The sequence below is a fragment of the Dryas octopetala genome, chromosome 5 (genome assembly GCF_963921425.1).
Source record: "Dryas octopetala chromosome 5, drDryOcto1.1, whole genome shotgun sequence".
In the NCBI taxonomy this organism is placed as follows: Eukaryota; Viridiplantae; Streptophyta; class Magnoliopsida; order Rosales; family Rosaceae; genus Dryas; species Dryas octopetala.
In genome coordinates this window covers 10068782-10085337 of record NC_141370.1, presented here as the reverse complement: position 1 = coordinate 10085337, position 16556 = coordinate 10068782, and the positions used below count along the sequence as shown (strand labels likewise).

The 16556-nt window shown below is 37.4% G+C and overlaps 2 protein-coding genes across 3 annotated transcripts; one reads left to right on the top strand and one right to left on the bottom strand.

Moving 5' to 3' along the window:
- Positions 1-1268: 1268 nt before the first annotated feature.
- LOC147284144 (O-fucosyltransferase 31-like) lies at positions 1269-6277 on the bottom strand. Of its 2 annotated transcripts, none has more exons than XM_086244752.1 (10): positions 5814-6277; positions 5152-5247; positions 4975-5056; positions 4757-4827; positions 4501-4589; positions 4208-4411; positions 3116-3386; positions 2410-2637; positions 2081-2278; positions 1269-1897 (listed from the first exon to the last, which is right to left on the bottom strand). In XM_086244752.1, exons 1-10 carry the CDS (start codon positions 5952-5954, stop codon positions 1688-1690), a joined length of 1590 nt encoding a protein of 529 aa, XP_086100878.1. In that variant the 5' UTR covers positions 5955-6277; the 3' UTR covers positions 1269-1687. The 2 variants fall into 2 exon arrangements, with proteins under 2 accessions (XP_086100878.1, XP_086100880.1); XM_086244754.1 differs by having other exon boundaries at positions 5152-5214; positions 5814-6276.
- Positions 6278-11794: 5517 nt separating this feature from the next.
- Positions 11795-15109, top strand: PAS2 (Protein-tyrosine phosphatase-like, PTPLA). Its single transcript, XM_086243093.1, has 9 exons — positions 11795-11947; positions 12023-12134; positions 12254-12272; positions 12360-12448; positions 12556-12609; positions 14272-14342; positions 14437-14518; positions 14756-14856; positions 14949-15109. The coding sequence occupies exons 1-9, from the start codon at positions 11877-11879 to the stop codon at positions 15013-15015; spliced, it is 666 nt and encodes a 221-aa protein (XP_086099219.1). The 5' UTR covers positions 11795-11876; the 3' UTR covers positions 15016-15109.
- Positions 15110-16556: the final 1447 nt, after the last annotated feature.

Below are 16556 nucleotides of genomic sequence, written 5' to 3'. Positions count from 1 at the left end.
ACTGAAAAATTCAACAACTTACTACCGAACGAAATCGAAATATTCAGCAGACCAGTGCCGAACGACCTGCGGATCCGAAAATGAATAACCAAAAAATTCACTCTTGCATTATAAAAAACCTCAATCCAAATCATCGCAAACTGACGAAAAATATATTGGGATGCATTAACCAATTGAAATTAGATTATAAAGCATTATATTTACATTCAAATCCAAAATTTTAGGTTAGGGCATGTCTCCAACTTCCAATGGCTATGGTGGAGAGAGGATGCATGGTGGCGATGAAGGCGGGTTGACGGTGGGAGGTGGGTGTCGGCAATTTTGGGATGGAGGTGGAGTCACAAGTGAGGTGTGTTTTGGTTGTGATTGGAGGTGAGGTTGAGGTTGAGGGTGGGGTGTGTAGTTGTGGTTTAGGAGTGTTGGGTTTGAGGTGTGTAAGGAGATTTTTGTTTTTTTTTCAAATGATGTGGGTTATTCTTTAAGGTAATTTTTTTTTTTTGTCAATTAAATAATTTCACAAAATAAGTTAGTGGGGTGTGCAAAAAAAAAAAAAAGTGTGCAAATAGCAGCACTCTTCTTTTTTATTAGCTATAATGGCACATCAACCACCATGTCATTTAATGATTAAAAATCTCCCACATAAGTTATGTTTATGAGATCTAAAGGCTAGAAAACTTTGTAAAAATATTTGTCCAAATGTTTGTCCCAAGATCCTAGCCCTATACGGATACTAATATAAGAAAGTAGTTGGCATTGACGGGCTACTAATTGAACCAGTAGCATTTCAATTTGTATACTGTTGCACTTCTCTGGCAACTACGAATAAATAAACCCATTTGCTCACATATTGGGGCCAATAGGATAAAATTACTTGTATCACATTTTGATGCTACATTGTGCACTTCTAATGAATGTGGTAATAAAATGTGATTTCTCAAACATTATTCTTAGTGATAATTCTATTGTAATTCCTAGAGTCTCATCGTTGCTACATATAATTTTCTGTAGCCAATAGAATTCTACAGAACATCCAGCAAATTTGTTTAATAAAATGTGATCCTCAAACAGTACTCCTAGCAGATAATCCTATTGTAATTCCTATAGTAGCATCGTTGCTACAAGAATTTTCTATGGCCACCAGAATTCTACAGAACAAACAACTAGCAAATTTGAATACTAAATTTTGTTCACTAAATCATATGGTAGCATTTCACTTATTCAAATTTAGATTCGTCCTGAACTTATGCCACACATGATTGGAGAACAAGTTTGATGAATGAACAAGTTCGCGACTAACATTATATGACATTGCCCCTCCCAAATAAATTTTGACAAGGATAATGTCTTCTAAAATTGATACAAATTTGGTACGTCGTGTGAGCATACAGTGCCAGTTTGACTAGAGACTGTTCATTATTCGAACAAATACATATTTGTGTCTAAGAGTATTGTTGATACAAGTCAATCATATCCAAACACATTGGCAAAGACAACCCCACTTCTACACTATTTTTCAACTCAACCCATCCACAAGCACCTATTGCACCTATTGAAAATACATGTATAGTTTTATGAGTAACAGAAACGGGATCGTTTTTTATTTACGAATAATACAAGCCACAAAATGTAGTGGTACTAAATAATGATATAATAAGGTAGCCTCCCCTCCTTCAGTATCATATTATTCTCATGCTTGGCACATGCAGTCAGGAGCAGGATATGTGTATATGGATTGCTTAGGCTTTCTAAACCTGATCTGCCCTTGCCTGTTTTGGTGCCCTTCTACTACTGACTGCTGGAATTCTGACCAGCCAATGCTTTTGTTTAGGAAGAGTTGACCCAACAATGCCATATTCGGCCTAATGGTCTTCAATTTCTCGTACGTTCGATGCCCTACCTGTTGACACCACAAAATTCGTCATCTTCTTATGGTTTTAACTGACATGGATGGATGCATCAAGACATCATGGCAGGAGCTCCACTATGAAATATCTGTCACCATTGCTGGCTATGGTATCTGAAATATGACCTAGTAGAATTCATAACAAGTTGTTTATCTAAAAATTAATAGAATTCTTACCAATGCGTTGTGCATATTTCCTGGAGAAGCAGAAATGAAGATGTCACTGTGCATGCTAACATAGTAATCGACTGCAGCTAACAGAGAAGCCTTTCCTTTGATTTGGGCCCGTTCTTCTGATGAAGCAAGGCTCTTTTTGTCTTCCATTAGTGGAAACAATCTTCGCAAATTTGCAATCCTTGCTTCCCCACCATAAACCTGGAAAACAGAACAATCTCAAGAAATAAAATTCTGGGAACAGAAACATTAAGTTTGACTTTCCGTATTGAAATTTGCCAATTAACTAGGATGAGCCTTAGCTAACATGAGTTGAATACAAGACTATGAACCTTGTGGGAAGCAAGATAGAGACGAGTACTGTTGTCAAATCCCAAAGCTGCAAGCAGCAATCCAATCTCTTCTGGTGTCAACGGACAACGCCCCTGATTCCTCAACTCTTTGTCAGTGAACTGGGAGTTAAGAACCCGTCCCTGCCAAATCACTTGTCGGTATTTGGCCAGAGCCAACTTTTCAGCTTTTCCCCCACCAAAATCACAGGCTGAATGGGCTGCCATATCCTGCAGGGTGACAGGATTATTGAAAAGAACATATGAATCAAAATTTTCTGACTTGAAATCCAAAATTATAGAGAAAGTGAGAAAAAATTAAGCAGAGGGTGTGGGACGCATACAGAACATGGCTTCCAGGCGTATGGAAGGTATTGACACATTCCAAAGGGTGTGGGACACATACAGAACATGGCTACTAGGAGTATGAATAGTTACTTAAAGTTTAAGTTGGTTAGAGTGACATATAATGTGCTACAATCCTTACATTGTAATATTGTATGTGTGCCACATGCATAAATACTGCAGGTCAGACATTGTTAGTTGACGAGACAAAAAATTTACATCAACTAAATCCTTATTCTGATAAGCTAAAATTTTCAGTGTAACTTGCACTTCCAGACTAGAGGCTACTGGATTAAAAAGATAAAAGATAAAAAAGAAGCAGAAAATTTAAATGGATATGCATCAACATAGGAGAGGGGCATACCTTATCAAACCGTAGGTGTAGCACAACAAATTTCCCTGCCCCTTGTTTGTCTTTCACATCAGGCATCTCCTGCAGGTAATTGGTGCCAACTGCTCCACTTGTTCGAGAAGGATATTGAAGGCGACTTATAAGAGCATCTCCAAGCGCTCTAATATGAGGGACAAAAACTAATGCTTCAAAGTTGACCTTACAGCGTAGCCGTTGGATGTCCATAGGCAAGTTATCAAACGTCAAGCGGTGAGAGAAAGGGGCAATTGCTGCAATTCCATAACTGCACCACACAAATTCAGTAAATTGATAAATCTTAGATATGAAGCCATAATTGTTCATTGACTTTGATACCTACTCAAAATTAAGGGAACAAAAATCCCACGCAGAAATAAAGGGTAAGTGAAGAGCTTATAATGACTTTAACTAGAATAACAAAAATTTAACAGTATTGCACTGAACATATATAGTTCAGCTACACCTGTCAATGTAGATACACAAGTTATTGCATATCCCTTCTCACATCCTGCCTCTCCACAACATAAGCAAAAGGAGCATCATTTGCCAAAAATTTCCAGTTATGGTACTGGCAAATAAAATAAGGCAGTCGAAATATCACATGGACAAGGCCTTTAAGGTCAAACTGTGCCCTATCCTTAAATTCGATATACTGCTTTTGAGCCATTACCAAAAGAATGAACCATGTTTCCATTGATACAAGACACCTTATATATCTCACACTCTCACCTAAATCATTATGCACCCTTTACATAAGTGAGAACAAATTTGGACCATTATGATTGCTAAACTTTTACCAGCCTAATTGCTCCAAATATTCCCACCATATGAAGAGAAACAGTTCAGCAACTAGAATCTGCAAAATACTCTTCAGGGAGAAGACCAAACTCAGATCCATGTTTAGAAATTAAATGCTTTTTTATAGGAAAAACAAAGTCAAATGCATTCATTTAAACATTCTCATTCTTAAATGCCTAAGTAACTTGATTCCAAATCTTTCACTTTATCATATACAAAAGCAATATAAGGCTTAACAAAGAACAATACAACTGTAATTTGAATCAACATGTTCAGGTAACTACTAACCTCTGAATTACAGGCAATACACTCTCCAGATACCAGTGGGCTGAAGCATGAACAGGTGCTGTCTTAACTCTGGTAGCTCGTATGGCTGTTGCATAGTACTCCCTTGTGCTCCAGGAGAAATCAGAAGGTAACTCTTTAACTATGGAAATATCATCCTTCAATACATTAATGAAATGATCAACATCAAATATATCCATGAAGGAGCTGCAGATGAAGAAATGTCCCACTCAGAATTCAAGAGATACAGAACAAATATAACTAATTCAAAGATCAATTTTTTCTTTTGCAAGTACCTCAAATCTTTCCAAACAGGATTCACTTCAAGGTATGGGATCACAAGAGTTGCATTCAGTATTTTAGCAACAGCAACTGCATCACATATCTACAAACAAAACAATTTTAAGACAACCAAGAATTCATACAACTTTGAAGCAGATAGCACAAAACTGCAAATTTTAATCAAGAAGAATATAGCTCTTCAAGTTCCTTTCTTTTCTTATCCTTACTTTAGATCTGAATTAGATGCATTTAGAAAATTCTAATACCTACCCCCATCCTCTGCTGATTCAGCCCTCCATCAAGAAATACTTGGATAAATCCCTCAGATTTCTCTGGTAATGCTGCATGAGATAAGGAATCAATAGGGGAAAAGTAACACTTATGAGGATAAAATTGTCAAAACACATTGGTTCTGCAGCCTACAGTAATATTACTTCAGGAAGAATATGGAATAAACTAAGTAACACTTGGTTTCCATAAACACTCACAAGGGGCAACTGATGGTTCTATGCAAGGTTTCCATGATTCGTTGGCCAATGGAGTCCATAAATCTGAGACTTCCACTTCTGACTGTACAAGGAAAGATTTCAATCAATAATTTTACTGCTTACAAGTCGGTCAAACTATTCAACAACAATTGTGCTGCTTAATCAACTCTTACTCACAGTTTGGTGTTGTAAAGCACTCTTGAGAAGGCGTTGGTGCCTAGATTTTGGAACATTCCATTCCTGAAAATTCGACTTCATCATCACATTGAGCCCCTAAAAAGATAGCTCTATTTATTTTATGTCGAATATTACAACAGGTGGAAATACACTTTATATATCACTGAAATGGCACACCTATGTACTTAGACAAAAGTAGCCTAATATTTGATGGGCTTCAGCATTCAATTTGATATTAGAAATTGGGAGAAAAATTTTGCTTTGTAAAGAAAGTCCATACTATTCTTAGTATGTAGAGGCAATGTGTTCATGACGCCCACACATACAGTCACCCATCAATCTACATAGAGATTTCACATCAAATTAACATGGCCTCTTGACATTTGGGAATAGGGGATAGTTCCCATTTAAAATTTTACAACTTTTTCAACTAAAAAACAACCAAAACGGCAAAACCACTACAAAGGGACAGACGATCTTTTTTCTTTTTAGATAAAAGAATAAAGCCAGATATAAATGAAGCCATATTATTTGCGCTAATATAAATTTTAACCTTAAAACAGCAAACTGGAAAACCTCATTTTCAGTCAAAACAAGCAGGTAAAAACTAAAAACAATTCCAGGAAAAATAGCTGATTAATCCCAAAGCTGAGTAAACATACCGAGAACATGGAAGGTGAAGCATGGCCCAATGGGCTGAACAAAGTGGGCAAGAAAACAGGAAGCAGCAGCACCAGAAGAGCACCAAGTGCTCCTCCTCTAGAAGACTGATAGTGATTATGGTAGTGAAACTTCAGCGTCATTCTCCAAAACTTTGAACACTCACCCAACTCAGCCTCAGCCTCAGCCTCCGATCAGAAACTGAAAGGTGGGTTTTGCTTCCCAGTAAAAACTACAAAGACCCAGAAGAAGAAGAGGAAGGAAGAAGAAGAGGAAGGAGGAAGAAGGGAAGCAGCTATAAATGTAGGCTTAAAGAGTAAGCCATTATCATCAATCAATATAATAAAGAGAGTGATAGAGGGAGAGTAAAGGGACTTTCACATGGACACCTGGATACTTTGCTCTGAATTAATTATCGAAAGCGTGTCACTTTCACAAGGACACACACACACACAAGGAGGACAAGTGAGTTTAAGATTTGGGTACATCGAAAGTAGAAGCATAGTAGTGCTTTTGTTTTTGTTTGCTTCTTTGAACAGAGTTCACAGGCGTGTGAAGTCACAAATCACAAATCACAACTCACAAGAAGCACATTGGAGCTCATAATAAGGTTTCAGATTGGACCGTTAGGTTGTGGTGGGTATCTTTAGCATCTATGACTCTATGTTGGACTAACTTGGACTTGTGCTGTGCACCGACACTACAGTCACAGTAACTGTAATTTACCACTTACATAGTTACATGGAATTGGGTTGGGTTTGGGTGGGTGAAAACGTAAAAGGGACATCATGGGTTCGTTTACATGGACTCCACTCCTGTCGTCTCTTTAGGTCAAGTCAACCGTTTTGTGGCTCATAATACTCTCATATGACATTTATGATTAATCACTTGTCTTCACTCTTCACTATGCAACAAATACGTACTTTTCTTTCTTTTTCTTTTTTGTTTTTTGTTTTTTTTTTACCTAAAATGCCCCAATTTTTTTACTTAGATTCCGTGAACTTTTTTGGCTGGAAATGCATCAATTGCCATTCACACATCCCAACGGGCTGGCGCAACTCGGTCCTACCCGTTTATTGTGGTCTTGGTTGGGCTTTGGGCCAGCCCAATCATCTTAGAAAGATAAGTTTCCCCCAACACACAATCTGATTCCTTTTTCTTAAAACTCTTTCAATTTTTTAATAATTGTTAAACAGAAAAAGTGAGAGACTAAGAGCAAATATAGAGCAATACTTGTAGGATTAAGAGAAATAGACAGAGAGTGGCAAAAAAAAAAAAAAAGAGAGAAATAGAGAGAGAGGGAGAGATAAAGTGAGAAACCAATTAGATTTGAGGATTTTATACCAATTAGGATAATCTTGCACCAGTCTGAACCGAACTAATGCGGGTTTCAACCAAATTAGACTGATGGGCGAGAAATCATAACCCAGCTCAGCTTGTAAGTTCAAGACGTGTTGGCTTTGTCCCACGGCTTGGGTCGGCCCAACGCACTGTACACCTCAAAAAAAAATTGGTATTAATTTGTTTTTTGTTTTTTTCTCTTTTTTGTGCTTGGGAAGCCTAGCGTTGGACTATTCACTCAATTTGCTCTTTTTTATCTCTGTTTTTTTGGGTTTAATGTAATATATGGATGAGGTGGCTACTTCTTCCCAGCAGTGGAAAAAAGCAGGGGTGCTAATCTTAATTAAGTTGAACTTTGAAATCCAACCAATTGCCAAAATTAAGGTTTAAACTTTTTAGATTTGAGACTCTGGTTGATAAATGTAAGCTTCAAGACGTTTGTGTGGTTGACAACTAGTGTAGAAGTGGAGATTACCTAGCTAATGCCAATGCTTCTTTTTGTAGCATATAAACTATATACACTTGGCTTAAAAGAGGCAGATAGAATAGTAGAATTTTCACATGTCTACATTAATTTGAGCAAGGAGAAATAAAATTGAAGGCAATGAGGGATAGCAATTAATGCATAGAATATTCTTAATTTTTTTAACCCAAGATCTGGGTCAAAAGTTGAGGGGAGAAAGGGTTAAGACTTAAGAGAGAGGTGATAGTGGAGGAACTTAAAGAAAACATTTTCTCAATTGGCATTCTGAAGACCTGATGGATTCCCATATTGCCTCTACAAACAATAGTGAGAAATTTGTGGAGGGGACAGCTTGAATAGTGCAAGTTTTTATGGTGCAAACAAAATAGAGTTAATTACACTTACACCCCCTGAGGTTTATCGACTTTTCACATACACCCCTTGGGATTTCAATAATTACACATACACCCCATGAGGTTTTAAAACTGTTACATATAACCTCCTATAGTGAGACGAAAATGATGAGAAATTATGCAAAAAAGCATGCTAAGAGATTAAATAGCCTAATAACTCAAACAAAATATGGTACAGCTCTTATCCTAATTAAGATGAAAGATGGAGAAAGGCTTAAGGGCCAAATTTTGGCTTGATGATTGACTTGGTTGTTGTGGCCCCCTTCTAAATTAAAGAGGCTTTTACCCCCCAGTACCAACAAAAAGGTGAAGGTTGATGCATGCCTTCTTGAAGGTAGGTAGCTAAGTGTGATTTGGAGAGGGTTCAACCAGTACTACCTATAAAAATAGTGTAGAGGTTTGTGTAATGTCCCTAAACTTGTCCCAAAAGTCTAGGTTATTTCGAAAAGGCAGCTTCAAGTTCAAATATCATATATAAAAGGGCAGTAGAATTGGCATAGTATATATCTAGTCTCTTGACATGCACATTAGCACGTCAATGGGATTTTCTAAATATACATACATTAATATTGTTGATGTAAATTTTCGTAAGAGAGATGCAACAACTTAGAAATGGTGACCTGGCTGATCCGAAGTCTTGCTGGATGATGACGTGAGATCTTGTTGTAAGAGAAACAAGATCAAAGGAGATGGACCAGTGTGGTACCAGCCAAACACGCTCCGATGATGAAGTCAGTGATATGTGTTTGATGGTGTTTGAAAATAGGTGAGGAAGAACAAAGGATGAACTTGGGAGAATGGGAAGAACAAGGTAAATGTTCTGGGTTTATTCTCAACAAGTTGGGTATGCTCTTGGATGAGTGAAAGTCTTTTGTGTAAGTGTTTGTCTGGTGAGAGATTGATAGATCCCTGATTTTGCACATATAAGCTGGTATATATAGGCAAAGGAGATTGTGATGAGTAAGTTACCTGCATGTGGTTGGCTGGTTGAGAAAGATCCACGTGTTCGGTCGTGAACAGTGGCATGCACAGCTACCTACCTCCTTTGCATTCAATGCTGCATTGAATGCAAGTATGGAAGATTCAGGTGAACTGCCTCAGTAGTCATGAATGTGAGCTGGGAAGTCCTATTTGTCAAAAGATCTTGTCAGGTGCATTTAAGTGTGGCGGTTCGTCCCAACGTGATCTTCCTTGGAATGGCGGCGGGGAGCCGAGCCGACCCGAACGCATGTCCTTATGTGTATACATGAAATCCATGTGTGATCGGATCGGACATGGAATTCCCATCCGAGCCAATTCAGTAGGTAGTGCCCCTCCGAGTCGTAATCAGTCGTTGCTAGAATTCGAAAGGATGTTCCTTCAGCGCCGAGCCGATCCGAGCCGGGATGACCATGGCAAGATGAACACTCAATCATTTGGAAGATCATCGGTTCGGATCGGACCGAGCACGAAGGACTCGGCATGGAGATCCGATCTGAGTTGACAGTGGAAGTGCCGAACAGTGTACTGATGTGGAAGTCAAAGTTTGACCACTGAGAAGTCAAACACTGAAGTTAGGTCTGACCAGCCACGTGTCCAGCCATGGTTGGCTATTGGATCGGTGTGGGTTTATCCACAAACAAATATTATTGAAATTGTCATTTATTTTCTATCTAATTTGGCCTCATTCAAATAAATAACCTGCCAACTCACATTTCTCTTAAGAAGATGCGAAGTCTTGGCCATTTTATAACTCTCATCTCCACGTTTAATCGGAAATGGCTGGATGAGGAAATGTTCATTTTTTATAGGGTGCTCTCGGGAACATATATATCCAGTGGAAATGCGTTGGGTCGAGGGGGAAGGGGCTGTAGCTCATAGGATTAGAGTACATGACCATGAACCATAGTGTCGGTGATTCGAATCCCTCCTCACTCACAATTGGCGTTTTTACATATATAAAAAAAAAATCTAATAATTTTCTTTATATATATATACTACTAGCTAAGTGTATTTAATGTGTCGAAATCGGGTTATTCATGTTTGACAACAACTTAATCCGTTTATTATTTGTATTTATTAGGTAGTGTCATATTCATATTCGTATTAAGAAATGATCAACCTAAACTCACTAATTTTGTGTCAAGTTCATATCATGTCAAAAATTTGCCATTCCTAATATGGTGTGTTGAGAAAAATAAATAAAATTTTAGAATATGAGTTTGTGTGTGATGATAAAATTTTGGATGTGGATAGAATTCATCAGTTGTTATTCGTGTTTGTATCATGATGTGCATGATTGTCTGGTATTTAGGTTTAGGAGGAACATATATTCGTGCTCACACCCAGGCACGGACCTATGTGGTGGGCTAGGGTGAGCTGTAGCCCACCCCATATTTTGGTAAAATAAAAAAACTACTACTAGTAATATATAGGATATAGCACAACCAAATACCCAATACCCAATAGCCCACTTCCACTGCATGCCCGGCTGCCCCACTCAATATCCTAATAAGCCATTAACATTAACCAATATAACCCACCCCACCCGACCCGACCCGGCCAGATCGCACCAGTCGACTGATAGTGAACACACTAGCACAACACTGGCGCTCCTTCAGTTCTCTCGTGACTCCCTCTCCTTCTAGTCTTTTCCTTTCTTCTCTATTTGGTAAGTTTCCTCAATTCATACTTGTTGACTCCTTTTGAATTTTTAAATTTAGAATTAAGTTTTTGATTTAGAGTTTTAAATTTTTAATTAGGGCTTTCAATTTCAATTAAGGATTCTAAAATTTTAAGTTAGAGGCTGTTTAAGTTTGTTATAATATGTTATAGAATAATAGAACTATGAATTTTTTTTAATTGTTGGGAGATTGGTTCATCTTGTGTTGACTCTTCCTGTTTTGACAACAACAATTGAGCGAGCATTTTCATTCATGAAACTTATTAAAAATCGACTTTGAAACAAAATATGTGATAACTTTCTTGTTGATTATATAGTTAATCTACATTGAAAAAAATATTGTTGATACTATCAGTTATAATTATATTATTGATGATTCTTATGTAATGAAGACTTATAGGGCACAACTTAAGTAGGTATATTTCTTGTTGTTTACTAATAAAATTCACTTGTATCGTCAATTTTTTTTTTTAATAAATTACATTTTAAATGAATGATGTGGGATTTTATTTCAAAATAAGTTACGGTAGTGTATGACAACACTATGCAAGAAGGGGTGTCAATAATAACGGAAGCGAAATACTCTATCAACGGACAGATTTCAATGTTATTCTCACCCGTCAAGTGTTTTTTAAATAAATTGCATTTTAACAGATTATTTGAATTCGGTAAATGTCAGAAAACAAACGATATACTACCAAAATTTTGGTAGACTTTAAAGTTCATCCCACCTCATTTTAAATTTATTAGTTGGTCCTGCTCACGCCGTACTTCTATTTGATTTAATCGTGTTAGGCTGGTGCTGGTACCGACGTCATGTTTAAATTAGAATTTTATAGTTTGGAACTCCAGAAAATCTGCTGAATCTTGCTCTTTTTGATAGAAACTCAATCCATGGGGTTGGAAGTTGGGGAACATTAAACTCTTATCAGGTTTTTAATGTAGCAGACAATACTAGACTTTAAATCTGGATCGTTAAAAAATATTCAATGGATTAGATGATGCCACATCACATGCGTTTAATGAACGGTTATGACGTGGCAGTCCCAGTAAGTGAAAGTAGTTGAATCGTTGAGCTACTCACCTACATGCCTCTCAGTCTTTATTCCTGCTCACATCGGTCTCTCTCTCTCTCTATAAATAGGCTCCTCTGGGCTGGTAGATCTACCATAGACATCATCGATCAATGGCGGGAGCATTTTCTGCTCTCAGGCGCCTGTACCTCTCCCTCTACAACTGGACCGTCTTCATCGGCTGGTACTCTCTCTCTCTCTCTCTCTGTTGAGCATTTCTTTATTTATGTCTACGATTCAATTCAATTGGTGGGTTCAGGTCGCAGGTGTTGTATCTTGCTCTCAACACTCTCAAGGAGTCAGGCCACCAACACGTTTACAAAGCCGTCGAACGCCCTCTTCTGCTTGCTCAATCCGCTGCCGTTTTGGAGGTTCCACTACTCCGTCCCCAATTGTTTCTTTTTCTGTTTTTCAATTGGGGAATGTATTTTCACATTTCTTTTTCTTCTGTTGTTCCTCAAATTGGGTTTTCAAATGAACGGAGCAACAGATTCTTCATGGTCTAGTAGGTCAGTTCCAATCTTTATCTGAAATTCAGTTGATTTCTTTTCTGGGTTTTTTTTTTTTGTTCATTGTTCTCTTTGTTTATCGTAAAGGTTTGGTCAGATCTCCGGTATCAGCAACACTGCCGCAAATTGGTTCAAGATTGTATCTGACTTGGGGAATCCTGTGGAGTTTTCCTGAGGTTCGAATGCAAATTCAAAGTTATAATCACTATTAAGCATTCTATACTTCTTCTTCTTTTTTTTGGGTTTAATTTTTTTAGTAACAAGATGAAGCTTATTGCTGCAGACTCAGACTCATTTACTTGTGAGCTCTTTGGTCATCAGCTGGTCTATCACTGAGGCAAGTGTTACTTTATTGTTATTTCTTGCTCTTTTTACTCTCCTCTTTGTTTACAACTGTGTAAAAACTAAAAAGTATTATTAGTGCAATTGGTAGCACTTTAGAAGCTGCATGAACAACATAAAGCATAATAGTGTATTTAACTTTTCATATAATCTGGGTCTTTAAGTATTATTCTAAATCAAGATCCAAGTATGCAATAAAGTGATTTATTTAGTGCATTAAGCATAATCTATCTTGCTTCCAATAAAAAGGTATGGCCGGTTTAATCGGGTCTCTTCTCATTAGAACATCAAATTTGACTTTTTATTTAATGGTAAAGGGGAAGTGGTGCCAGCATTAATATATTTTAAAGGCTTCATTGCATCAATTCCGTCCAGAGTATGAGGTTGTGCGCAAATACCATCCAAAAAAAAATTGTGACAATTTCCCAATCCAATCTTTCAAAACAGAGTAAATTTGCCATCTGCGTCAATTTCATCCATTCACCCTTAAAATTAAAATTAAGGGTCTTTTGTCAATTCCCCCACCCACCTAGCCGCCGGCACCACTTTCGACCCTCTCTCTCTCTCTCTCTCTCTCTCTCTCTCTCTCTCTCTCTCTCTCTCTCTCTCTCTCTCTCTCTCTCTCTCTCTCCCTCTTCCCTCTTCCCTCTCTCATTTTTCCCATTCTCTCTACCCAATTCGGAGTGGCTAACTCCGAGGCTGGTGGCTGGGTGGGCGGCGGAAAGAGAAGGATAGAGGGGAAGATGGAAGGAGAGGAGGGCGGTGGGTGGGTGGGTGGGTGGCGCGGGGGTGTGTGTGTGGGAGAGGGGCGCCGGGGGGGGGGGTTTGCGGGGTGAGGAGCGCCGGGGTTGGGCAGGAGAGGGAAGCCGCAGGGGGGGGTGACGAAGAACTGAAGAACTAGAGTTATCTTTTTTTTTTTTTCAAAGTTTTTAAAAATATTAATTTTGGTTTTTTTTTTGGTGATATTTTTAAGTTTTATTTTTAATTATATTTACATAAAAAAATTATTTAAAATTCTTGATTTAACAGTAAATTTGACGGCAAATGACAAATTGTCACAATTTTTTTTTTCTGGATGGCATTGATGCAATAAAGCCTATTTTAAAAGATTTTTTCACTGTTCAAATCTTCATGGTTAAGGGACATATCGACTTGTTTATCTGAGAAGAGTGGGGTCTCTTCCCAGATGCGGTTCTCACCCAAGTTAGGACAGTTTTGTCATGGAACTGTAAAGTTTTAAAATTTTTGTTTAGATTGTCTAACAAAGGACTTATTAATACATATGCTTTTGGCATAGTTTGTTGCTTTAAGCATGCAGGCAAAAAAAATTTCCAAAGCAGTTAGCATGCATATTTACTTTAAAATATGTACTAAAAGGAGCAACTGAGCATGTTTATAGGCTTCAAAATTTATGAAGTGCAATTTCTAATCTAAAATTTGTATGTTATAATTGGCCTTTTATGTCAAGCTGTATTTATACAACATAATTAAGGTATCCCTGAAACAATTACTTCTCTGTTGAATTTTCCAAAATTCCTTAACTTTTAATTAATATATGCTGCAGCCTGATGTTGATTGCAATCATGTTAAGCTTTCTTCAGTGGATAAGTTGTAGTAGATGGAAAAGAAATTGAGATTCTATTCATTGTAATTGCAGATTATTCGATACTCTTTCTTTGGCATGAAGGAGGCACTTGGATTTGCACCTAAATGGCTCCTGTGGCTCAGGTAGTACATCAGTTTTGTGCCCACTGGATGGGAGTGGAAGTAGTTTGAGTTCTGTGGTTCATTCCTTTTGAATTTTTCATTTCATGCCTTGCAGGTATAGCACCTTTATCTTGCTGTATCCAACTGGCATCACAAGTGAAGTTGGTCTAATATATCTTGCGCTGCCACATATTAAGGTATCGAATTAAATGATACATAAAAGCAAGAATTTCTTTTTCCTTGGGCCTTGGGGGTTAGTTTGGTTTGGGGAGTTAGTTGTGAACCATGTGGTAGCCGTTTATTACTCATCTTCTACCATTCTTAAAATTCTTCTACGTGGAACTTGTCTGCAGCTATTTATTAAAAGCATGCAGCATAGTCTTTGAAAGTGTGTATCAGAGCTATGTTCACTAATATATGTTGATTATTTGCAGAACTCTGAGAAGTATTCTATAAGGATGCCAAACAAGTGGAACTTCTCTTTCGATTACTTCTATGCTGCAATTATTGCCCTAGGAATCTATGTCCCAGGCATGTACTCAACTTCCTTCATTGGCATATTTTACCAGCCTTGTACATTTGGCATGTTCTTATTCATTTTCCAATGGCTTTATCTGTTGCAGGCAGTCCTCACATGTACGGATATATGCTTGGGCAGAGGAAGAAAGCTCTTTCAAAATCCAAAGGGGAATAGATGGTAACAAACTTTTAATGTATTTCTGATGATTAATCATATGGTTTTGTGTGTAAGATGGAATTTTAATCTTCGAAAAGGTTTTTTACCAGAATCATTTTGTTTCCACCAGCATTGACATAAATCCCCACAACACAATGCTCTTCCACAATTGGTCTTGCCAATTTCTTATTGGATCTTTTAGTTAGGGGACTAGGGCTAGTCATTTTCAAAACAATACAGTAGCATGACTTGAACCTTATTCGGCACAAACTCGTAAATGACATGACTTGCTAACCAGAATAACTAATGTATATCAAATTAATATCTTTTATACGATACTTTTTCTTATATATCAAATTGATTTGAGTGGCATCACCAGACCATGGCAATTTAATGTTTGTAGGTAGAGTACTGCTCCTGGTGGGTAGATTTGATGCTTGCAAATCGAAGTGCATAACAAAATGATTAACTGAAAAAATCATTCCTGTGCAATCGTGCATCCATATTCCATAGCAACCCCCACCTTCCCCATAAAATTGATGTGAAAATACCAGCAAACTTGCTACGTTCATTGTGAATAAAACCAAAAATCCAAAATGGGAATGGAAAATTATTTTCACTCCATTTAAACTAATGGATGAGATGGCCAATAAATTGATTTTGCGATTTGAGACCAAATCTTTAACTTGCACATTGAATTTTCTTTTGAATTATTTTGGTCATTTTTGGTCTTCCTTTAGAAGTGAGGTGCCTGCATAAAATATGGTACTATGTAAGTACTGAATATTTCATGTGTATGACTCCAATTGTAGTGAGCATTAACCATCACCTCTAAGATGATAGTTCAAATCTCCCCCTCCTCCATTGGCCTTCTTTGTACCAAAAAAAGTACTTGACATTTCAAGACAGCGTTGTTATAGTTGTTAGTTTTCATGAGACTTGATACTAAAGATATTTGTGTAGTTAGACTTAGAGAATGATGAAATATTATTGTTTCCATAACTCAAAAGAGAGGTGTAAAATGGACCGTATGGAATGACTATAGTATGCATGTCATGCCATACCATACACCGTGTTGTGCCTTAGTCATGCTTTTCTTTTTAGGGTTGCTTTGAAGTTGTTATGCTCATGTTAGCCCAATCTGTTTTATATCTTAATTTGAAATATTGACATGGAGACTAATAAGGCTGCATTATCCATCAACTTGTATTTATTCTCTCTTGAACTCATTTTGTCTATAGATGCGTGCATACAAAAGTGCATACAAAAGTGTAAGACGTCAGGTCGAACAAATAATGTGTTTAGGTACTGTTTAAAGGTCTCTTCAGGTTGCTCAAAACAAACAACTGCTGTTTTGGAGGTAACATCAAGGTCTGTTGTATGTGTTGAATGCTTCCGGCTACAATTCTACTTCAGGCAGTTTTGACATGTAGAATGGCAGTTTTGTACAATCTACAGTCTATAAGCAAGAAGAAAGCTCTTTTAAAGAGAGTAGAATGGCAGCAGTAACTAAAATGTTTTAACTCAAAATTCCCTTAACCATTGAGTGTTATCCACTA

Coding starts and splice junctions, on each gene's coding strand:
- PAS2 (XM_086243093.1), top strand. CDS start 11,877: ATGGCGGGAGCATTTTCTGCTCTCAGGCGCCTGTACCTCTCCCTCTAC. Junction 14,343..14,436: donor AAATGGCTCCTGTGGCTCAG/GTAGTACATCAG, acceptor CATGCCTTGCAG/GTATAGCACCTTTATCTTGC. Junction 14,857..14,948: donor GGAATCTATGTCCCAGGCAT/GTACTCAACTTC, acceptor TGTTGCAGGCAG/TCCTCACATGTACGGATATA.
- LOC147284144 (XM_086244752.1), bottom strand. CDS start 5,954: ATGACGCTGAAGTTTCACTACCATAATCACTATCAGTCTTCTAGAGGA. Junction 5,057..5,151: donor GTGCTTTACAACACCAAACT/GTGAGTAAGAGT, acceptor TTCCTTGTACAG/TCAGAAGTGGAAGTCTCAGA. Junction 2,279..2,409: donor TCTATCTTGCTTCCCACAAG/GTTCATAGTCTT, acceptor TCTGTTTTCCAG/GTTTATGGTGGGGAAGCAAG.